This window comes from Solea senegalensis, linkage group LG9, assembly GCF_019176455.1.
Source record: "Solea senegalensis isolate Sse05_10M linkage group LG9, IFAPA_SoseM_1, whole genome shotgun sequence".
NCBI classification, from domain to species: domain Eukaryota; kingdom Metazoa; phylum Chordata; class Actinopteri; order Pleuronectiformes; family Soleidae; genus Solea; species Solea senegalensis.
The window spans coordinates 25,266,193-25,291,791 of NC_058029.1; the positions used below are offsets into that span (position 1 = coordinate 25,266,193).

The 25,599-nt window shown below is 41.2% G+C and overlaps 1 protein-coding gene across 2 annotated transcripts in view; it reads left to right on the forward strand.

The window, feature by feature from the left end:
• fam110d (family with sequence similarity 110 member D) overlaps nt 1-12,091 on the forward strand; it is a 21,673-nt gene extending 9,582 nt beyond the window's left edge. The window contains exon 2 of one of the 2 annotated variants that reach the window (XM_044034823.1): nt 7,576-12,091. In XM_044034823.1, the coding sequence (XP_043890758.1) occupies nt 8,235-9,584 (1,350 nt within the window). In that variant the 5' untranslated portion in view covers nt 7,576-8,234 and the 3' untranslated portion in view covers nt 9,585-12,091. The remainder of the gene's footprint in view (nt 1-7,575) is intronic. The other variant, XM_044034824.1, reaches the window with a different exon arrangement.
• The last annotated feature ends 13,508 nt before the right edge of the window (nt 12,092-25,599 follow it).

Consider the following 25,599-nt stretch of genomic DNA (forward strand, 5'->3'; position numbering starts at 1 on the left):
TACATTCACAGAGAATCACAGAGAATCACAGGAAATCACAGAGAATCACAGGAAATCACAGGAAATCACAGAGAATCACAGGAAATCACAGAGAATTACAAAAAAATCACAGAGAATCACAGAGAATTACAGAAAATCACAGAGAATCAAAAGAAATCCAGAGAATTACAGGAAATAACAGAAATCACAGAGAATCACAAAAAAAAATCACAGAGAATTATAGAGAAATTACAGAGAATTACAGAAAATCAGAGAATCACAAGAAAATCACAAAGAATTACAGAAAATCACAGAGAATGACAAAAAAATCAGAGAAAATCACAATCGAAAAAATCACAGAAAATCACAATCGAAAAAATCACAGAAAATCACAATAGAAAAAATCACAGAGAATCACAAAAAAATCATACAGAATTACAGGAAATCACAGGAAATAACAGAGAATCACAGAGAATCAGAGAATCACAAAAGATCACAGAGAATTACAGGAAATCACAGAGAATAACAAAAAAATCACAGAGAATCACAAAAAATCAAAGAAAATCACAGAGAATCACAAAAAAAATCACAGAGAATCACAGAAAATCACAGAGAATCACAGAGAATTACAGAAAATCACAGAGAATCACAAAAGAAATCACAGAGAATTACAGGAAATAACAGGAAATCACAGAGAATCACAAAAAAAATCACAGAGAATTACAGAAAATCACAGAGAATTACAGAAAATCAGAGAATCACAAGAAAATCACAAAGAATTACAGAAAATCACAGAGAATGACAAAAAATCAGAGAAAATCACAATCGAAAAAATCACAGAAAATCACAATCAAAAAATCACAGAAAATCACAATAGAAAAATCACAGAGAATCACAAAAAATCATACAGAATTACAGGAAATCACAGGAAATAACAGAGAATCACAGAGAATCAGAGAATCACAAAAGATCACAGAGAATTACAGGAAATCACAGAGAATAACAAAAATCACAGAGAATCACAAAAATCAAAGAAAACACAGAGAATCACAAAAATCACAGAGAATCACAGAAAATCACAGAGAATTATGAAAATCACAGAGAATTGCAGAAAATCACAGAGAATTACAGAAAACCACAGAGAATCACAGAAAATCACAGAAAATCACAGAAAATCACAGAGAATCACAGAGAATCACAGAAAATCAAAGAGAATCGCAGAAAATCACAGAGAATCACAGAAAATCACAGAGAATCGCAGAAAATCAAAGAGAATCGCAGAAAATCAAAGAGATCCCTAAGGGGATTAATAAAGTGTATATACAATCACAGCCTGCTGAAACAACACACTACAGAGGAACACAGGAAACCAAGAAGCATGTGAAACAAAACACATACTTGGGAAAAATCTTCAAAAAGTATCTCCCAGTACCCGTCTGTGGGTGCTGACCCAGTGTTTTAGGAACCACGAGTTTGGATGTGTCGGAGCAGACCTCTCTGCTCGTGACATGGAAGTTAAAATCTATTGTGAAACTTAAGCACTGGGCCACATGATTATAAAGAAAAAAAAGAAAATCAAGTCCACGGTCACTTCCCATGACAAGTCTGTGTCAGGGCTGTGTGAGCGTCCCTGATGTAGCCTGACACAAAACATCTGGTTCCTCTTTAGTTGCATGGGGCACCTTGTTAAGCCTCCCCTGCAGGCTGTACTATCTGCTCCATAAAGGGAGGACAGAGAACACAGAGACAGACAGAACAGCGAGGTTTGCGTCGTATGCGTGGGGTCAGAGACTTTAACACAGTAATCTCTCTAATAGTCACTTCTTTTTTTATGTCAGGGTAATTTTTTTGGATGCTTTTCCCTTCGTAAACGTCCAAGGAATCACATGTAGTATCTGTGTCTTTGAAGGTTTGTTCATGTCCACGACGACATCTGTTAGTAACTAGCTGCTCGTGTTGTACACATGTTGTATATGTATATGTATATATATATATATATACATATATATAAATATGTATGTGCACTATAACATGAACCTGACTGAGCACTTGATTATGATGTCAGTCTGTCAGTTAATTAAAGGGGACATATTACGCAAAAAACTTTTTAACCATTTCAATACTTATATTTGGGACTCTGGAGGCCCTACCAGTCGCCAAAGTGTGGAAAAAGAATACTCAGTCATGTTTTCGTGGTCCCCCTTAGTGTAAGTATAGGCGATAAAACACTCCATGTTGAATTCCCTGCGCTTATGACGGCAGCATGCGCATTTCACCGTGAATGTTACCGCCCCACCAGTAAGTTTACTTGGAGAGCTCCACCTTAGCTCCACCTTGTCCCTGCGAGAGTGCAGGCGAGGGAGGAATAGCGGTATTATGTCAACGCGGAGGGACAAGTGTGCTGTTGGTGGCTGCACAGTGGAGCACAGTGTTTTACAGAGGATTTTATATATGAAGCTAATGTGCCGGATAAAGTCAGCAAACGTGTGTTCGTGTGTTCGCACCACTTCACATCAGACTGCGGCCAGCGGTCGCCGTATTTAGTCAGCGACGTACAAACACACACATTGTTAAGAAAAGGTCACATAGAGGTCATAACTGACCATTCTGACACGTCCTAATTAAACATATTTGTTCAGTACGTCCTCCATGACCGGAGCACAGACTCAGTCTGATACAGTCACATACAGCAGCAGTTTATGCAGCGATCAGCGGTGGATCAGTGGTGCTGTCCCTAAGTGTTTTTAACTGATTTACAGTTGGACAGTGTTCGGCTCCATCCTTATGTAGGACGTCTCTTCCTGTGACGACACTCTCGCTGTTTTCTGCTCACGCTGCCATGTTGATATTGTCAGAGAACTCGTGGAGGGAGGGGGAGAGGAATAGAGCTGTAAAGCGCTGTAAAGAGGACAAATCAGAAACCCCCTGGAAGAAGTGGGTGTGTGTTTGCCTGTGTCTCATTTGCATATAAAGGGACCATGCACGAAAACCGAGCGTTCTGAAAGGGGCGGGTTTAGCAGGGTTATTGAACTGCTATGGTGCTTCATCCTTATGGTATTTTGACCAAAGCATGTCACTGACATGTTCATTTGGACACCAGGGAACGATTTTAATGGGGGAAATAGGGTATAATATGTCTCCTTTAAGATTGTTCTGAAAAATGTTGACAACGATACAGAGACATTACATTACATGTCATTTAGCAGACTTACAAGGTAATTGAGTACAATCAGCCAGGAGTCGTATTTGCGACCATGATGTCTTTTGCACACAGGATACCAGTCTTAACCACTGAGCCACTCCACCCCGAGAGAGACATAGAGAGACAGTGTGTGCGGTATCAGGACGCCCTGTGGCACAAACAGGAGACTCAGGGATGAAGAGAGAGCAGCGGAATGAGACATAAACTCAGGTTAGCGTTACAGGAAGGAGGCGGGGCACGCGTTTGTGTGGGTTCACTGTACAGATGAGAGAGAATGACGAGAAGGGCTCAGAGGTTAATCGTGACCTGGAGGAGGAACTCTCAGCCTCTCACACTCTTCACAAGCCTCCACATCACAGGAGAAGCTGCCAGGTGCTAATTTAGGTCATTATGTACAATGGAGACTAATGGTGGCTATTGTTCTCAGGCTAATCCCAGCTGAGTCACTGGTTGCTGTTGGTGTGTGTGCGTGGGGGGTGTGTAACCTCTCAGAGATAACACTTTGGTTCCTTTCAAGCTGTGTTTTCTTTCGTTTTGATTCAATAAATAGGATAAATATGGAAAGCGCCCATGTTTTCAAAGGTTATAACTGTCAGGATTAACAGTCGCTGTGTCCACTTACACATATATAATCAAGTACGATTTCAAAGATAAACCAACATCAGGATTAGTGACTTTTGTTTAGAAGAGTGAATGAAACTGATTACAGTATCTGGCTACAGTAGCTGCTTATGTCAAACACAGATACTACAGCACTAGAGAAGTTACTAACCGGTTACATTGATAATACAGCATCCGGCTAGAGTAGCTGCTAACATCAAACAACATTGCCATGACATCTGGCTACAGTAGCTGCTAATGTCAAACACAGATGCTATAGCATCAGGCTAGAGAAATGGCTTACATCAAACATCTGACTAAAGTAGCTGCTAATGTCAAACACCAATGCCATAGTAAAGCTATAGCAGCTACATTAGCTTTACTAGCTGGTGAGAGTTTTCCTCATGGGATGGAAAAAAAATGAAATGAGCTTAAAAAATTGAAGAATATCAAGTTTGATTGTTGTGCTAAAGATTAAAGAATAAATCGAATGAAACACACATTATTCAGTGTTGTATCTCAGCTTAAGCAAACCTATAGCATTAGCATAACACTTTTCCTTCACATATTACATGGGTATAGATTGTGCTGGAAGAAAGTTGCCTAATAAATATCCTAAAACCCCTATCCACACCATAACCTCCACTCCAGATTTATCCTCATTCTCTAGCCATGTTTCTTCTTTTATATCCTCTCTGTGTCATGTCTTCCCCTCCACACCTGTTGTGGGACCTTTTTCTTCCCAGAACTCAAACCTAAACAATGCTCGACTTTCCCGAGCCGTGACACTCTAACATCTGGAAAAACTAACTAGCATGGCTGTTGCCCCAGCTCCTGAGTTAATTTATAGTTTTATGCCACTTGACAGGCCTGGTCTGTGGCAGCTAAATGAAAGTAGAGAGAGAGGAGTAAAATTAGGTCACCTTCTCTAGTGCTGAGGAAGATTAAAGATTAAAATGTTTTATGAATGTGCTGAGATATTTCAAATACAGCCTGTAACTAGTTTTACTTTTGCAGTACATATATTTATTCCTTGTGCGCACAAGACATAAAGATAAAGAGAACAAATAAACCGACAAAATAAGTTTCTCACTTTTTTGATTATTGATGACTCAAAATGAGGTCACTGTGGCTGAAAATCAGCAAAATAAAAATTGTTCTGTATCATGTTATAATGCAAAATAATACATGTTTTATATTATAACCTGAGAGTTTATTGTTATATATATATTATAAGTATAGTATTTTTCTTACTTTTGACCTATATTGTAGCAACAATACAGGTTTAAACTTAAATTGTTAAAAACAATTTAAGTTTCAGGTTATAATGTGATGGTGTATTCTCAGAACAATATACTGTAAGAACAATATGAGATGCGTAAATCATTCTAACAATAAACTACCACATTATAATGTGATACTGATCTGGGTTTTTTTGCTAGTACGGCAGCAATAGTCTTTCGTAGGCTTGTCACTTTTAATCGTTGATGTTTTTATTCATTTATCGAAAATGTTGAATTACTGCCCCCTATTTCCTTCGCTTCTTTTTTCTTGGATCATTCCAAATGTAATTTGGCTACAGATGCTGCTAACTTTAAACATCAATGCCACAGTAGCTGCTAAGATAAAAACGTGCCTCAGTGTCTAGCTACAGTAGCAGCTAATTTCAATCACAAATGCGACAGCACATGGCTAGAGATGTTGCTCATGTCAAACACTGATTCTATGGTGTCTCGCTACAGTAGCAGCTTATTTCTAAACACAGATGCTACAGCATGCAGCTAAAGAAGTTGCTAAGATCAAACATTTGGCAAATGTTATGTTTTAATGATTAATGAAAAATGTCTTATTATACCTTAATAATAATAATGATAATAATAATATTTATAGTCAACAACATACAGCAGGGTTCACACGGTGGTGCAGTGGTTAGCACTCTCACCTTGCAGCGAGAAGACCCGGGTTCGAGCCCCGGTTGGAACAAGGGCCTTTCTGCATGGAGTTTGCATGTTCTCCCCGTGTGTGCGTGGGTTCTCTCCGGGTTCTCCGGCTTCCTCCCACAGTCCAAAAACATGCAATGTGGGGATTAGGTGAATTGGACACTCTAAATTAACCGTAGGAGTGAGTGTGAGAGTGAATGGTTGCTTGTCTCTAGTTGTGTGTGGCCCTGCGATGGACTGGCGAACTGTCCAGGGTGTACCCCGCCTATCGTCCGATGTAGCTGAGATTGGCACAGCACCCCCCGCAACCCTCTGGTGGAGGATAAAGCGGTTAGATGATGATGATGATGAACATACAGCAGTATATATAAAATGAAATAACATACAATAATAACACGCATTTTCAAAAAAGTGACTGCATTTGGTATGAAATACTTTTTAAATGTTCTTGCTTGTTGCTGGGTAGAATTGGATCTCAGGATTTAGGCACAGAAGTAGAACAGATTCACAAATATACCCATGACGATATGAACATACATGCCCTCGTACTTACAGACACATGATAACCATGCATGGGTGTTTTCCAGCTATAAATAACGACCAGGGTGACGCCTCTCCTGTTATAGGCACATGTGACACCCCCCCAAATCCTCCATATAGTGTGTACACTTAAACTATATTAAACGTCTCCGTGCTGATTTCACTGTAAGGTCACAGCCTCTCATGATGAGCTCATTTAATGTGAAGAACAAAGCTGTAAAACTTAAACAGGGACTGTGAAAAAGTTACAACCTCATGACGTGTATTGGTTTACTTAAGCAGCCATTTATATTACGGGGGCCTCGGCCTAGTTTTCATGTGTTTAAAGAGGTCAGCAGCACGTGCAGCTCACATTTCTCTGCCTATTAAGACACTGTAGTTTCCTGACATGTCAGTGCAGGGGATGCGAGTGGCAGAGCGGACAGAATATAAACAGAAAAAAATGATATATATATGTATATATATATACATATATATGTATGTATATACTGTATATATATGTCAGCATCCTGTCTCCACAAGAAGCATTGTTGTTTGTCTTTTATCAACCATTTACTGTACAGGAAACACAACAATTGTATCAGGTCTAAGGAAAAGACACCCAATAAAATCAACACATACTTAAGTCTACTATGTCATAATATTCATTTTCTGACTAGAAACTGAACTGTTGAGAAAACCATTTGATTTTACGTCATGATACACAGGAGGTGTTGATCCAATGCTGCCTCCATCAGTGACTTGGAATGTGTTATTTTGTGACTTTGGTGATTAAAGTCCTTTTGTTTTGATTTACCTAAGTGACACAAAATTACCAAACATGGCAGCAGTAGACGAGCAGCTTATATGTCCCTGCGAGCTGAAAATGCTGATTTTCTCTATGGACTTTGGTGTAGGAGAGTAAACGTTTACATACTTCAATTTCCAGTTGGGAAAAGGCTGTGTTAGTCATATATTTGTTTTTAATTTTGCAGAGTAAAACAGATGTAAAAACCTGAACTATCACTTTTAAAATAAACATGATTTGTTGAAGGAGAACCACATTTGGTCTAAGTACCACTTGGACGCAGAGTTGCCAGAGAGCACTCTGCATGAAAGCAACTCTGGTTTACTCATTGACTTTGACAGGAGTGGCCGCTCCATGTTTAAAATCATATGTACAGTGTGAGGTAAAGGGTCATAAAGCACGTTTACATGGCAGCTCTATATTGCTAGGCACTGCAGACGTGCAACTCCCTCCAAGCTCAGCTGTAGGGAACAGAATTCTTTTTGCCGTCCAACTAAAACCACTTCTTCTTTCTCTTTTTCTCTCAGTAGTCCACACAGGTGAGGTGAAGACAAGGACAAGATCTGCATCTACTCCCCCTATCTGTCCATCAACACTCCAAGTACCTTGGTGCCGGGCACCCACAGGTCAACTCAACCATGATGGGTGCCAAACAATAAAAAGTCTTGACCCAGTGTCCCCTCAGACGGACTGCACAGAGCAAATATTTGAGGCCATTATATCTCATTTCTCCCGGCAGCTGTCACTGCAAAGATCAACAGTGAAGGGTGTTGTTGGGAGATAAAAAGAGAGAAGAAAAAGCGGGGGAGTAAAAAGTAACCCTTTCACAGGGCGCACACTGTGCTATTTCTGCCACGCTGCGGGCAGAGAGCGTCTCGTATGGGAGTGCTCAGAAAAAGCACTTCCCTTGCCCTTCCCTCAGATCCAAAAGCCTGAGTAAATACTTGACAGAGATATCCATTTGTCTGGGCTCGAACAAAGATACTGACTGTATGCTATCTATAGAAAACATTACAACAGACGTGGACTCTTTGGTCTCATCTGTTACTCTCCAAGGAATATTCAAGGAAGAGGAGAACTGGAATGACAGCTGTCAGACTTTTGTTCCTTTTCAAACACCACCACTAGACATCTTCTGTGGGCTCCACTTTCAGTTTTGATGTCTTTCTTAGCTTGGTGAGCCAACATGAAGCCTCTTACACCAATTGGATCCCCGTCTCCTCTGAGGCTCCTCAACAAGGGTCCGGATTACCTGCGCAGGCAGATTGACGGTGGTGGTCATGGTCGCTCCATCAGCGCAGTGGAGAGGCTGGAGGCGGACAAAGCCAAATATGTAAAGACCCAACAGGTCATCAACACCAAGCAGGAGCCTGTCTTGGTGCCCTGTGCCACACCACCACCACAGCCACGGCGAGGCATTGCCATTCCGGGAAGTCCGACCCTTCATCTTCCCCCTCACTGGTCATCCAACACTCCCTTCTCCACGCTCTCTGGCTCCTCACGAGATGAAAATGAGAACGACGACTCCAGGAAGGAGAACAGACGGACTTCTCTCGACACTGATGTGCACAACAGGAGTAACGTGAAGAATGGAATACCTCTGAGCCCCAGGACTCCTGGAGTCAACACCTTCGTTGCACCACATAGTGCTCCTGTTCTCAGAAGAAGCACAGGCAAACGTATGCTGAGGCCAGACTCCCTTGTCATCTACCGGCAAAAGAAAGAGTGCAAAAGCCCCAGTGGCAGCGCAGTGGGTGAGAACAATAACATGGACTTAAAGGGGTACAGCTTCGTCCGGCGCCTGTTTCAGGGCTCCATGCGGGAGAAGAGCAGTGGAGGTGAAAGTAGAATTCAGAAAATGGTGATCAGTGAAGAAAGATTGCGGGACGGAGACTCCCGCATGTCTTGGACCAATGACAAAGACGTGATGGATGGCGCACCAGGAAGCAGAAGGTCGAGTAAAACTGACCAAGAACGCAGTCAGGGTTCAATCTCCAGCCCTGGATTTAGCTGCACACTTGAATGGACTAAAAACGGATTTGCAAATATTTCCAATGATGAGGTCAACAATGGTGTTATCAACGGGAACCAGCCCAGCAACCACGACGACGAAAATGACCCGTGGAAGCGGGCATCACCGCCGCCAATACCCAGGCGAAGATTTGGGGCGCTGCATCGCTCCAAGTCGGACCTGTATCTGCGCTGCTCTGTGGCATTATCAGAGCAGGAGCATTTCTTTGACTTCTGTGGCCTGGATGTGGACATGATCGAGCGTCTGGGTCGACAGAATTTCCTCTCTGGTGCCAGCTCCATAGACACACTCTCACTGGCCCTCCGCAGTGTTGGCGGAGACGGTTGCGGTGGGTCAGAGCCCAGCGAGTTCTCCCGTCACTCGGGAGATGGCCTGTTTCAGGACGAGCTGACTGAGCAGCTTCCGACTGGCGTGTCGATCATAGAGAGAAACGCTCGTGTCATAAAGTGGCTTTATGGTTGTAAGAACGCTGTTAAAGAAGGACCCAAAGAGTCGACGGTTTAGTGTGAGGTTAAGGAACAATGTGCCATGGAGTGTTGAGAATCTGCAAGTGTTACTGTCTTTCCATCAGCATCTAGTTTGATTCTTCCTCTCTTGCTGAGGAGCAGGGAGAAGGAGCAGTGACTTGCCACAGTATTTCACTGTTGAACTCCACAAATAACATTCAGAATGGGCTATGATTAGCAACTGCACTGCAACACAGACGGGGGGAAAAGTAGGTCTTGTTGCTATTTTTGAAGTGGCAAAGCTTTGCTGGGCAAAGCTGTTGTGAAGTTTTCCCTTTAAAGTTCGTGTAAAGCACTAAAACAATGTGCTCTACTGATCACACTGTTTCATTAACCTCTCAGCCAAATTTGAATGATTATGAAAATGAAAAGTACATAAAATCATGTCATTGTTTTAACCTCTTACGGTAACACAACTGATTATAGCAAATCCAGCATATTCACTTTTATCTATATGGACATGCTATAGCTTGTTAGCATGTGTAGAAACGTTTCAAATACACACAACACTGCAGCAGCTAGCAACTAAGTCACAAAAACACACATTGTGATTGTTAGTTTCATGCTAACAACTAGCTTATGCTTCCAACCAAACTTTACTGATCTAGCAGCAGAGGAAAAATAACAACTTCTTTCTTGCTAGCATACTTTCTTTTAGCCATAATTAGCCTATAGCGGTGGTTCAAGTGAATCAGGCAAATCCTGAACCAAAAAGTGATGAAATTCATACTTCACTTTGTTTTCTCTTCATTTTCTAATATGTGTAATCTGTATAATTTTACTGGGACTTTAAATGTCACATGGTCAGCGACAGTGGTCGTAGTTTCAGCTGCTAATGTCTGCACTCAGGGTTTAGAATTCCATGGCACATAGTTTGTTTCTGACTCGCGACTCCAAAGAGAGCTGAGAGGACAACAACTCACGACTTATCTTGTGTCAAATTGATATAAATATTGTATTTATAAATCCTGTGGAAGTATCATGTGGGTAGAGACTGAACTTAACTTTTTTATCCCCTTGTATTTGTACGTGTGTGTGTGTGTGGTGCTGTCCTCTCCTTCCGGTTAAATTCGGAAGTGTCTGTGAGATCCGAAATCCTTGGAATCTCCTCCCTGAAAGTGTGTGGTGCTGCACCGTGCTGGATCGTCTAGTCTGTGCTTCCTCAGGATGAAAACATTGAAAATGGGTGATGTCTGTGGTTTTAATACGTTTTTAAAACCAGGTTAGATTAGGATTAGGTGCACACGTTTACCTGGGATAGTGCAGATTATTTCTGAAATGGAGCAAATATACTCGTCTGGACGGAGATTATTAAAACCACTAAGCTATGCGTTGCTTTTTCTGTTGTTGTGTGAGTGTGAAGTGAACCATGAGTACCTCAGTCCAATCTGTCCCAGTTTAGTTGGTGTGTGTTGCCATTTCTTTCTTATTTTGAACTCAACTTAAACGCAGGCGTTGGAACAAACATGTGAGCGGCGCCCCCTGTGGGGCTGTTAATGCACTGAACTGGTCACGGAGAACAAAAATGAAAGAGAAAGAGATTCTAAAAACACTGAGCTGGATTCAAAAAGGAGCATCTGTTTCAAGGAGGCAATGTCTGGCCACTACATGTCCCTCATTTTCATCTCATTGTTGCTTAAAAAAGGGTCGATGACGACCCGGCACACATACACTGTCCAATAATGCCTGTGACACAGTCATTGATTAACACAGAGAGTTGCTGTGGAAACGAGGGAAGATCGAAGAGTGCGAGCAACACTGGACTTTGGAAAGCATTTCTTTAAATGTCCAATATGCTATACTTGAGCGCCACACAAACCAAAAAAAATTTTTTTACATCGACAGCCTTTTTTTTTAACTGGAAACTAAAGTTTGTAAAGTGCCTCGTCTCCCACACCAAACTCTTTTAGCTCTCAGGGACACAGGAGCTGCTCCTCACTGCTGCTGGTGATGCTATGACGTAAAAATTACATGTCAAACACAAACTCAAGATAACATGGATTTTATTAGGTCCACAAACCAAAAATATTCAATTTAGTGTCAAAGAGGAGTCAAAGTGCAGAATATCTATAAACAGGCTTTAGTTTCAGCCACTAAAGACGAAGCTTCACATCATGTATGCACATAGAGGTCACATGGTGTCATGTTGTATATTGGACCTGTACATTTTTAAGGTTGTTACTTTGAACATCTTTACAGATGTTTAAGCCCCGCCCATCCAGCTGAGTCCACAGGTCTCTGATAACATCACTGATTCTCAGTCTGAGCTCCTGCGGTGTGTGAAGCATGATGAGCACGGCACATGCTTCAAAAACCTCCTTAAACTGGACTCTTTTATTTTGTCATCTCCCTGTTAGAAACCGCTCGGTTGCATGTTTACAATGTGAATCTCTTTCTTCTTCTGTTTTCATATATATTTACATTTAGAAGAGATTTGGATTTTTATTCCAAATATATAAAGCGTGTATGCCGTTACACAGCAAATAAAAACACATGAAGAAACAATTGTGTGAAGCTCTTTTTCTTTTTTTTGTCTTGCATCTTGTTTTCACTGTTTATTTTTGTGCAGGATTTTTTTTTTTTACATGAATAAAATACATAACAAAAAGCACACGAATATAATCTACATCATTGTAGGTCCATGACATCTTAAGAACATATTTGCCACCTTATTGTTTATGTTAGGCAACCTTTGTTTGGCTACAAGCTAAAGTTTGTAAACCACTCACTCTCCCGCACCAAAGTCCAGAGAGAAAATCAGACACATGTGAAGGCACCAGTGGATCAATGAAAAATGATAACATTTGATATTATTAGATGAGCCCTTTATTAAGTTAAGCCACAGAAGATTAAAATACATATATTTCTTTAAATACTTTAAATAAGCTACTGAAAAGGTTGTGGTGGTGATGTCGTCTGTCTCTGTCACGGTCGTCGTGGTGACGCTGTCTCTCGTCCTTGACTCTCAGATCTCGACCACATCACGCCTGATTTTTCGTGAATCCTTGTAGCATTCCAGACAACGAAGCAGAGCTCTGTGTGCATAGATGCTGATTCCATTCAAAACATGGATGAAGAACACTGAAGACTAAAATCAGTACAAAAGAAAAATAAATAACAGATGAAGATGAAATAGACAAACAGCCGGAAGAATAAACAGGTTCTAGTAATATGAACAATCACTTATGGCATTCAAATCCAACTTTCAGCATCTTTATTTTTCTCAACACAAACACCATGTTCTGCCTTTTATTAACAAAAATAAAAAAAACATTTTAAAAAATCCTTTAAAGGGACAAAACTCATTTTACCAACTGACTGTATTACACTGTAATAAAATGTATGTCATGTCACTCTCCTGCACCAAAGTCCATGTGAAGTTTGCCTTGAGTTTACCTTTGATGTTGTCTGATGTCACTTATTTCAATTCAATTCAATTTTATTTGTATAGCGCCAAATCATAACATACATTATCTCAGGTCTGTACATAGACAACATCAAAGAGAGCAGAGACCCCCAACAGTTCACACAATGAGCAAGCACTAGGCATCAGTGGAGAGAAAAAAACTCCCTCTTAACAGAAGAAGAAATCTCTGACAGAACCAGGCTCAGAGATGTGCGGTCATCTGCCTCGACCGGTTGGGGTGAAAGGAAAAATGGGGGATAGTGGAGAGGTGGGGGACAGAAAATGGGGGGAGAGAAAGGACAAGAGGGAGAGACAGAAGAGAGAGAGGGAGACCAGCAGCAGATACACAACAACTGTATCAGGTTACAAGTTTATACAGTTACTGATATCGACTTTTTAATTTACAAAATAATAATAATGGTGACGATGAGCGTAGCCTCGGAAACTGGATCTTGATCCTTCAACCTGCATGATGAGAATACGGAGAGAGAGAGAGAGAGAGAGAGGGAAGGAAGGAAGGACACAAACTAGGGAGAGAAAGAGACAAGGTTAATGACATATAAAAAGTCATAATCAAATGCTGAGTGTGAGAGAGTGAATGTGCCTGTACCACAGGAAAATCCCCCAGCAGTTTAGTTCTATAGCAGCATAACTAAGAGATGGTTTAGGTTTCCCTGAACCAGCTCTAACTATAAGCTTTATCAAAAAGGAACGTTTTAAGTTTAACTTTAAATACAGAGAGAGGCTCCGCCTCCCGAACTATCATTGGAAGCTGGTTCCACAGGAGAGGAGGAGCCTGGTAACTAAAGGCTCTGCCTCCCATTCTACTCTTACAGACTCTGGGAACCACAAGTAAACCTGTATTTTGTGACCTAAGTGGTCTATTAGGATGATAGGGTAAGACTAGGTCTTTCAGGTATGAAGGGGCCTGACCATTAAGTGCTTTGTACGTGAGGAGGAGGATTTTAAATTGAATTCTAAACTGTATGGGGAGCCAGTGTAGAGAAGCTAACACTGGAGTTATATGGTCTCTCTTTCTAGTTCCTGTCAGAACTCGTGCTGCAGCATTTTGAATTAACTGAAGGATTCTAACAGACTTGTTAGAACATCCTGCTAATAAGGAGTTACAGTAATCTAATCTAGATGTAACAAAAGCATGAACTAGTTTTTCAGCATCCTGTAAAGACAGAATGTTTCTAATTTTCATAATGTTCCGCAGGTGGAAGAAGGCTGTTCTGGAAATTAGTTTTATGTGTGAATCAAATGACATTTCCTGGTCAAAAGTAACTCCAAGGTTCCTCACAGTGGAACTGGAAGCCAGGGTGATGTCATCTAAAGTGACAATGTGGGCAGAAAGTTTTTCTCTGAGGTGTTTAGGGCCGAGTATAAAAGTTTAAAAGTAGAAAGTTACAGGTCATCCAGGACTTAATGTCTCTGAGACATTCCTGGAGTTGAACAACCTGATTTATTTCATCCGGCCTCATCGATAGATATAGCTGTGTGTCATCTGCATAACAATGAAAGTGTATGTTATGCTTTCTAATAATGTTCCCTAGAGGAAGCATATATAAGGTAAAAAGTATAGGCCCAAGCACTGAGCCTTGTGGAACTCCACAATTAACTTCTGTTTGTAGTGAGACTTTATCATTAACGTGAACAAACTGGAATCTATCAGATAAGTATGATTTAAACCAGCAGAGGGCAGCACCTGTGATACCAAGAGTCTGCTCCAATCTCTGCAGTAGAATATCATGATCAATGGTGTCAAATGCAGCACTAAGATCTAACAGGACAAGTAAAGAAACTAAACCATTATCTGACGCCAAGAGAAGATCATTACTAACTTTAACTAGTGCTGTTTCTGTGCTATGGTTTAATCTAAAACCTGACTGAAAATCTTCAAACAGGCCATTAATGCGCAGATATTCACATAATTGATAGGCAACAGCCTTTTCTAAGAGTTTAGAGACAAAGGGAAGATTAGATATCGGTCGGTAATTAGCTAAAATATCTGGGTCAAGGGTCGCTTTTTTTAGAAGGGGTTTAATAACTGCTACTTTAAACGTTTGGGGCACATATCCAGTTAATAAGGATAGATTAATTTGAGTTAATATAGAGTTGTTAATTAAAGGAAACACATCTTTAAACAGTTTGGTGGGGATAGGATCTAACTGACAGGTTGATGGCTTAGATGATGAAACTAATGATGTTAACTCAGGGAGATCTATAGGGGAGAAACTGTCTAACTGTGCACCTGGTGCTTCTAAAGCTCTTGTACTAGAAGATGAGTCAGTCCCAATATGAGGGAGGAGATGATCAATTTTTTCTCTAATTGATGTTATTTTATTCACAAAAAAGTTCATAAAGTCATCACTGCTCAGTGTTAAAGGACTAGATGGTTCAGTGGAGCTGTGGCTCTGTGTCAGCCTGGCTACAGTGCTGAAAAGAAATCTATGATTATTCTTATTTTCTTCAATTAGAGAAGAATAATAGGCAACTCTAGCTTTGTGTAGGGCTTTTTTGTAAGCTACAAAACCATCTTTCCAGGCTATATGAAGTTCCTCTAGGTTACTGGAACGTCATTTTCTTTCTAATCTACATAACGTCTGTTTAAGAGCACGAGTATTGGAGTTAAACCATGGTGCTCGTCTCATCTGATTCACCACTTTCCTTTTCAGAGGGGCAACACGATCTAATGTAGTACGCAGTGAGGCTGCTGTACAATCAACAAGGTTATTTATGAGGGCGGGAGTAAAATCACAAAAGGTACCTTCAGATGTACTGACATATGGCACCGAGTTAAATAAAGGTTGCACTGTCTCTTTGAATGTATTCATCTACATGGATGTTGAAATCCCCTACAATTATGATTTGATCTGTTTTAAGCACCAACTCAGATAAGAACTCAGAGAACTCTGATAGAAACTCTGAATAAGGTGCAGGTGGACGATAAACTGTGACTATTATAATTGGTTTCTGTGATTTACAACTAGGATAAGATAGATTAAGAATAAGGCTTTCGAACGATGAATATCCTGGTTTGGGCTTGGGATTGATTAATAATCTAGTATTAAAAATGGCTGCTACTCCTCCTCCTCGGCCTGAGCTTCTAGGAATATGGGTATTAGCATGAGTGGGTGGAGATGACTCATTTAAACTAACGTAATCGTCTTCATGTAACCAAGTTTCAGTTACACAGAATAAATCAATACAATTGTCGGAGATAAGATCATTTATTTTAGATAGATTTTGAGGAGAGAGACCTTATATTTAATAGTCCACATTTGAAAGTGGTATTATTTGACTCTATTTTATTGTTGGTATTAATCTTTATTAAGTTAGAATTATTGAACTCACTTATCAACTCTGAAATCAACTCTGGATTGTCATGGGTTTCTAATAAAATGCCCTAAGCTGCTAGATAAGAGAGCTGCTCCATCCAAAGTGGGATGGACGCCGTCTCTCCTCATGAGACCAGGTTTCCCCCAGAAGTTTTGCCAGTTATCTAAAAACCCAATGTTGTTTTCTGGACACCACCTCGACAGCCAGCGATTGAATGACCACATGCGGCTATACATGTCATCACTGGTTACATTGGGCAAAGGACCAGAGAAGATTACGTTGTCAGACATAGATTGTGCGTACCTACACACAGACTTAACATTAACTTTAGTGACCTCCGATTGGCGTAATCGGGTGTCATTACTGCCGACGTGAATAATAACTTTACTGAATTTACGATTATCTGTAGCCAGCAGTTTCAGATAAGACTCTATGTCGCCCGCTCTGGCCCCGGGAAAACACCTGACTGTGGTCGCTGGCGTCGCTATTTTCACGTTCCTCAGGATGGAGTCACCAATTACCAGAGTTGGTTTCTCAGTCTGTGTGGTGCTGAGAGGGGAAAACTTGTTTGAGGTGTGAACAGGTTGGTGGTGGACAGGACTCTTAGGCTTAACACTACGCCTCTTACTGCGGACAGTCACCCAGCTGCCCTGTTTGTCTCCCGGCTGCACGGGAGCTGCTGGGGGAGCTAATGCTATGTGGTCCGCACCGACTAGAGGGGACTGGCTAACTGATTTAGCTTCTATGGTGCGGAGCCGGGTTTCTACTTCACTAAGCCTCGCCTCCACCCTAGCCAGCAAGCTACATTTTTTACAAGTACTTTTATCACTAAAGGAGGCAGAGGAGTAACTAAACATGTGGCACACAACACAGGACAGAGCAGGAGAAGGAGAGGGAGAGAGAGAAGCCATCGCTGCTAAGCTAACTTTACGCTAGCAAAGTTAGCTAGAAAGAAACACCGTATGTGATCTACGTAAACGATAGAGTTTACGAAAAAGTAGCGGGTGAAAGTATTAGTCTTAGTACTAGTATTAGTAGTAAAACGAGTGTTTGTTCAGTGAAACGATAGTTCCAGTAGATATAAAACTCCAGAGAGCGCAGGAGACACACAGCGGAACACCAGTGGAAGCACAGGAAGTGACACAATACGTTACCGCCCCTTGTGTTTGCCTCTTGTGCAGAAAAAGAGAACCAGTTGCTGGTTGTCTCCTTTCAATGAGCAAACACTTTCATTTTGAAATGATGTGAAATATTATCAGAAATATTTGATTTTTTATATCTTTTTTCAACACTTGACCAGCCCAGTACTGACTGTAGTTTATCTGTGTTTGATGTGGTTTCTCACTCCTCGCTCTAACGACACCAGATTCAAATAAATGGCTCATTATCAGGTTTCTGCAGAGCTTGTCGATGATGAGCCGATCATTTGAATCAGGTGTTGTTTGAGCAGGGAAACCTCTGAGCTAATTATATATTATATATTGAATATAATAACACATATTCAATACAACATCATCTTTATATCCACGTTAAAGCATCACATGGACTTGTTGTTCCACATCTCAGCTGCTTTTTCAGCTGTTTAGAGCAAAATGTCACAGGGAAAATCAGTGATTTGGAGTTCAGTTTGTATCACTAGAGTAAACCTAAGTGGTGTTTTTCAAATGAAAATGTCTCAAACTAATGAATTTCCTGTAAATTAACTCTAAGACGTTCCTAAGACATGAACATAGAAATGATTAGGTCCACAAACGTTTACTATCAAAGAGGAGTAAAGGACTATTTTACTGATGTCTGATATCATTTCCTTTCACCATCTGCACTTTCTCTACAAAGCCCACAGGTTTTATATAGCAGCACACACAGTGTGTGATCACTGACACACAATGAGATTTCTTCTTTCTTTCTGTCTTTCTGTCTGTCGGTCTTTCTTTCTCTCTCCCACACCACACTTCTCTTTCCCTCTCTCTGTCTCTGTGGAGGCAGAAGAAAACAATGTCCCTGCTGTGTGCGTGTGCTTGATTGTGTGTGTGTGCCCTGCTGTGACATCCTGTTTTGGGTTCACAGGACCAAGGTTTTAAACATATGGTCATGTTTTGGGTCCAGGGCTTCATGTCCCTCCTCCACGTCTGCGTGGAAATAAACAGACACCAGCTGTTAAGAGAGAACTTTAATAGTACAGCGTTGACAAAGTCCTCGGTGCTGAGGCAGCAAAGTTTTCACAGGAAAACTGCCTTTGAAAAGTCAGGTGATAAAGCATCTGCCAGGCTTTGATGTCGCTGATGTGGTTTTTCACCCATGGAGTCTGAAGACCTCCTGATTAACACATTTCTGACCCAGTTATGGCTTCACAAACTAAGTTCAAACTTTTTAAGTCTACTATATCGCAAACAATTTCACTGGTAGAGAAACTTTTCCTCTCCTGCACCAAAGTCCAGAGAGAAAATCAGCGTTTTTAGTTCACATGGACAACTGAAGCACTGGTCCTCTGCTGCCTCGTGTGGTCAGTTTGTGCCACTGAGGTCAATCTGAGGGAAATAAGACAAAATAATACATTAGAACTTAGTGATGGAGGCAGCAGTGGATCAGCAACTCCTGTGTGTGGGTGACGTTAAAATCACTGATTTTCTCTGTGGACTTTGGTGTGGGAGAGTGAGTGCTTTACAAAAGACAAAAAAACGACAATAAAAGCAGATTCAATAAAATCAATTCAAAAAATGAAGTGGAAATAACATCAACAACAGTGTCAAAACAACAGAAGTTCCATATTGTAGCTTTAACAAAATGAAGAAGGCTTTTCATTTTGAGTTTATACGTTTAAGAGTTTATAAGAGAGCAGTTGTAGCTAGGGTTTGTCAGACTGTCAGGACTGGACAGTAATGATGATTAAAATGTGCCCTTTTTGTGTGTTTTTTTAATGAATAAATAAATTCTTGTTTGCACTTGCCCTCCCATGATTTTCTTTTTGTTATGCAATCTGTGTTAATGTGCAACCTTATAACATAAAATAAAACATATCATTTTAGTCTTAGTCTCAGGCTACGTTAGCTGTGTGTGAGCCCAAGCTAGTATTAGCCTACTGTACTACTACTGTAGGCTAATAAACTAATAATAATAAGAAGAATAAGAATAGTAATAATAATAATAATAATAAGAAGAAGAAGAATAGTAATAATAATAATAACACAAATATGAATGACAATAATAACAACAATAAGAATAGTAATAATAATAATAACAATATCAATAACAGTAATAACAATAATAATAATAATAACAATGATAATAATAATGATAATAATAATAATAATAATAATAATACATTAAATCTGTGAGCAGCGTTGTGCGGCCAGGTAAGCCCTGGACTCTGTGTTCTTTTACATTGAGTATTGTAAGCATTCTGTATTTTATTTATTTTTGTAAGGTCACCAGGAGTTGACCCAACTATTTTGATTGTGCACAGATGCCGCACACAGACCGTCTCACTTCTGACAAAACTAAACTAAAAATCTTCTCAACTGAGTCCAAGGAATGAGTGAGAAGATCCAGCAGCAGCAGCAGCAGCAGCAGCAGCAGCAGCTGCTTCACACATGTGAAAGTAACCTTTAGTAACCAGAAAATTCGATTACTATTGTTGTTGCTACTTGAATACTTATGTATTCAACTGTGAAAGTTGCATTTTATATAAATACACCTGTATTTATTTCACAATAAATCACAAAAACATGGTTTTATATTGTGAATTTTCAGAATAAAAGCCTCTGAGATCACTCGGAGCTGCAGCAGCACCAAAACTTCTTCCAAATAAGTGAAATGTGACCCATGTTACTGAAAATCATAATTATTAATGGTGTGTTCCATTCACATCAGGCAGACTGGACCCAAAGACAAAGAGTCTACAAGCAGAAGTTTCAAAAGTGGAAACACAAGTCCACAGACAAAGTCACAATCATCAAACACTGTTCGTCAATGTCAGAATGCAAGGGTTTGAGATACTGGAGGAGAGGAAGGCCAAGGACAACGCTGGAGACGATCAGGTCAACATCACAAGTGGAGACACATGGAGGGAAAACAGGAAACTACAAACTACAATGGCCGACAGTGAAATAGGACCAATAATGACAAAGCAAAATGGCCGACGGTGAAATAGGACCAATAATGACAAAGCAAAATGGCCGACGGCGAAATAGGACCAATAATGACAAAGCAAAATGGCCGACGGCGAAATATGACCGACCAATAATGACAACTTTTTACTTGTGTGCGAAATGCATTCTGGGATACATGGCTTTCCCGATGCATACTTGGTCAAATAGGCGGAGACTTCAGAGCGCACCATTGTCGTCCTCTTCATGGCTTTGGTGACGGTCCATTTCTAAACAGGTCTTCACCACATGACGTGTGTGACTGGCTGCAGATGATGACGTTTCATTTGCTCCTCATGTCTTTGTTTCGAGATAAAGTCTGGATTAGGTCGTAGATCATTTATGACAAATACTATAACATAGTGTCCAAAAGGACGATTCAGGACTCAAACTTGCTGTTAGAGGAGACAGACCTTCTGATTAGCACCCTGACATACTGTACCTCAACCGCCCCAAAAGAATAATAACATATGTGTGTGTGCTTGTTTAAAAAGGAGGACATTTTACAGTTTCCTCCTTTTTTTGTCAAAGAAAAACGCAGAAAAAATCTTCTCATTTCAATTTAAGTTTGCATTTTTGCGATGCTTTCTTCCCCGTGGGAGCGTTTAAAAACAACCCAACCACAAATCTATTCCCAGTCGTGTGTGGGAACTCAAACACATCAGGTCGACAGCTGGCCGTGTCTCCTCCTCCTCCTCGTCCTCCTCGTCCTCCTCGTTCTCCTCCTCGTTCTCCTCCTCCTCGTTCTTCTCCTCCTCCTCCTCAGATATTTGACCCCCACTAAGGTCACGCAGGCTAAACTTCTTTTTATTGGTCACTTTCCTTTCACTTTGCACCCCTCTGGTTTTTCTCGGGTTTAGTCGCTTTCACTGTCAGTTGCTGATGTTTGTGGAAGCGTCTCTGAGGACCAGATGTCCACAATATGTCTCAGGGTGGAACCAAAGACTTTGATGTATTTGACTTAGTCACTGAAGTGTGTTTGAGTAAAAGGGTAAAGACTTGTTTATTTATGTAACACATTAAACAACAGTTACAAAAAAAGCTGCAGTATGTAACTGCTGATGGTTGTTATTCTGCATATGTTTGTGAACAGAAACAATGTAACGTGAACTGTGAAAACAGGCTCTGACACTGACTGAGGGAGCGTTTGTGTGTATACAGCAGCAGATCAGATTTATCCTGCTGTAGAGTTCACTTGTGAAACTGTTTCGTGGACACTTTAACTTTTACTAGCTCAATGTTTTTGGGTTGCTTTTTTTTAAATGGGCATAGTTCAATCAGGAAGTTAGGAATACAGGGAATGACCACCAGGGAACAACACCACTGGTTTCAAAATGAAAGTGTTGGAGTTAAAGGTCTCAAACACTAGTTTCAGCTCTTCTTCAATAGAAGCTGATGTCACTTTTATGAATTATGTTCCCACTTTTAGGTAAAATAAACCATAAAATACTGTATCAGTTGCTAAACCTTGAAATGGAGGCTTTTGGATACTATATTTTTGGATTCTAATGGGTGACGGAGACTGTCCTTCAATGAAACTTACATATAGTTCATATGCAGGAATTACAACCTGTGTCTACGTTTTCAAAACCAGCGCCCCTAGTGGTTGTATACATGACAGCAACCTGGTACCCTGGAAGTGGTAGCTTCACCGAAGTCACCACTGGCAGTCGGCTCAGTGACGAGAGCACTGTACCCGAGTGTGGTCGACAAAAATTCCTCTCCCTATAGCACCTTTTTAATTTTTACTGCCTAACCCTGTCTTTTTGGCCCTAACCTTAACCTCAGTAACACATGTGCATATTTGAGTTGAAGAATGCTGCATCAGTGTACTAAAAACCATCCAATGAAACGTACATATAGGTCGTATGCTGGAATTACGGCCTATGTCAAAACGACCCATAGTTACGTTTCAGGTTGGGTGACATTATGGTTCTCACTTGGATGGACCTGACAATGGTTTGAATGCACACAGAATCAAGTTGTTGGTGTATATTTAAAAGTTACATACTACAGCTTTGTAAAAACACGTCTCATGGTGAGAGCAAACTAAACAAACTACGGTTTTGGTCTTCAGGCTTCTGTAGAAACATGTCTGATTAAGATGGCTGCCTCTGTAAAGCAAGGCCCTCGCCTTAAGAACATTAAAGTTTTATTTTTAAACACTTTTTAAATACTTGTGGTATTTCTATTTTATTATGGGAAATGGTTTATGCTAATGATCAGTTTAGCGTTTCTTCAAATTTCTCTTTAAACTCTCTTTAATTACAAACCAGTAAGAACATGTGATGACTGACAGGCATCCTCACGTCCATCAGGTGGACGTCCTCTGTGGGTTCTGAAGGCCGCCATGGGCCGAGTCCTCAGGGGAGGTCCTGCCCAACATGGCGCCATGGGTACCCGACTGCCAACAAGACTGGGCGGGGTTAAATCAGGAAAAGACCCAACCCCCAGAGCTGTGGTAGACACGTGGGTGTGGTCAAACACTCTCTGGTCTGCTTTGATGTTGGTGCGGAGAGAGAAAGAGAGAGAGAGAGGGAGAGCGAGAGGGAGAAAGAGACAGAGGGAGAGAGAGAGGGAGGAAGAGATTTTTTGATTTTTAAAAACACAACTTTATTTACCGTTATAAAAACAGTCTTACTTACTGTGTGTTTTTTCAATTAAAAAATATCCATATGTATAAACACATATATACAAAACACATACACACACAAACACATCACTTCAGCACTTTCCCAAACAACAGGTCATCATCTTCCACCTGACACAGGACATCCTGGTAGCACCACATGTTTTTAAAAGAGGTGACGTCTCCTGACAGTTTAAAAAAACTAAAATCCAGCCTGATCCTGGCCCTGATCAGCTCCACACACACTGGAACAGGAGAGATGGTTCCCCACCCTCCTCTTCTGCTCACATACACTGCCATCTTAGCCTAACCATTAACCTTGTCTCTTTCTCTCCCTAGTTTGTGTCTTTCCTTCCTTCCCCCTCTCTCTCTCTCTCTGTATTCTCATCTTGCAGGTTGCAGGATCCAGATCCAGTTTTCGAGGCTATCCATATCATACATATCATCACCATTATTATTGTGTTATAATTAAAAAGTCGATATCATTGACTGTATAAACTTGTAACCTGATACAGTTGTTGTGTATCTGCTGCTGGTCTCTCTCTCTCTTCTGTCTCTACCTCATCTCCCTCTTGTCCTTTCTCTCCCCCCTTTCTGTCCCCCACCTCTCCACTGTCCCCCATTTTTCCTTTCACCCCAACCAGTCGAGGCAGATGACCGCACATCTCTGAGCCTGGTTCTGTCAGAGATTTCTTCTTCTGTTAAGAGGGAGTTTTTTCTCTCCACTGATGCCTAGTGTTTGCTCATTGTGTGAACTGTTGGGGTTCTCTGCTCTCCTTGATGTTGTCTATGTACAGACCTGAGATCATGTATGTTATGATTTGGCACTATACAAATAAAATTGAATTGAATTGAATTTTATAATCTGTGCACAGCAGCGACACAGGCCTCCAGTTCTTCATCAGCTGCAGGTTTCCCTTCTTAGGTATCAGGGTGATGACGGCCCTCCTGCAGCTCAGAGGGAGCTTTTCTCTCTGAAGGCTGTCTGACACCACCTCAAGCAGGTCACCACCGATGATGGGCCAGAAAGACTTGTAGAAGTCAACAGGATGACCGTCAATCCCTGGTGCTTTGCCACTCTGCAAAGACAGCATTGCTTTGTACAGCTCCTGCAGCGTTAAAACTGCCCCCAGCTCCGAATTTGTTTTAGAGTTTACCTGAGGGAGACCTGCAAAGAAGCTGCTGTGCACATCTGGATTATCTGACCATTCACTCTTAAAGAGGTTTCTATAGAAACCGACAGCAAACCTTCTGATCTCAGACAAGTCTGAGATCTCAGAGCCACTATCCGTACGTAAACAGTGAATGATCTTCCTCTGTCCATTTTTCTGCTCCATCACAAAGAAGAATCGAGATGGGGCATCCTTCTGAGCCACATTTAGAAACCTGGACCTGACCAGAGCCCCCTGTGCTGACACACCCAGCAGGTTGGCTATGGCTGCCTTTTTGTGTTTGAGGGAGTCTAAATGCCCTCGAGAGGACTCTGCTAAGGACTGCAGTTCTTCCGCCTCAAACTCCATATTTTTTAAAACCCTGCTAAACCCGCCCCTTTCAGAACGCTCGCTTTTCATGCATGGTCCCTTTATATGCAAATGAGACACATTTTACAGCTCTATTCGTCTCCCCCTCCCTTCACTAGTTCTCTGACAATATCAACATGGCAGCGTGAGCAGAAAACAGCGAGAGTGCCGTCACAGGAAGAGACGTCCTACATAAGGATCGAGCCGAACACTGTCCAACTGTAAATCAGTTAAAAACACTTGGGGACAGAGAGATTTTCACAGAGAGTGCAGCACCACTGATCCACCACTGATCACTGCATAAACTGCTGCTGTATGTGACTGTATCAGACTGAGTCTGTGCTCCAGTCATGGAGGACGTACTGAACAAATATGTTTAATTAGGACGTGTCAGAATGGTCAGTTATGACCTCTATGTGACCTTTTCTTAACAATGTGTGTGTTTGGGTTTTTCAAGATGGCGGCGTGAGGGAAGGTCGCGTTCGGGAGAGCTGTTGCGCTTATTAGCTGATTTATTCACTTAATCCTACAAAAATTACATTTCAAACTCCCAATGGTTTATTAGCCTAACATGAACATTGACAGCTACTTTCTGAGACAATCCGACAGCATGCCACGTAAGAAAAATCAAGCTCCCGATGACGTTGAGCACAACCAACGGGCGAGCGAAGCCCAAGCAGGAGCTAGCATCATAGCCGACACCACAGCTGAAACTAGTTTAAGGGCACTTCGGGAAGCGGTGGGCGAAATTACAGCTAACATATCTAAAGTTATTGACAACAAACTAGGCCCACTGTCAGAGCTCTTGAAAATACACAGAGAAGAACTTGACAGTCACGGGAAGCGAATAACGGAGGCCGAACAGAGGATCTCAGCACTGGAGGATGCCGCAGACCCGGTCGACAGAAAGTTGGAGGCGCTGGAAAAGATGGTGTGTGAATTACGTGAGCGGTCTGACGACCTGGAAAACA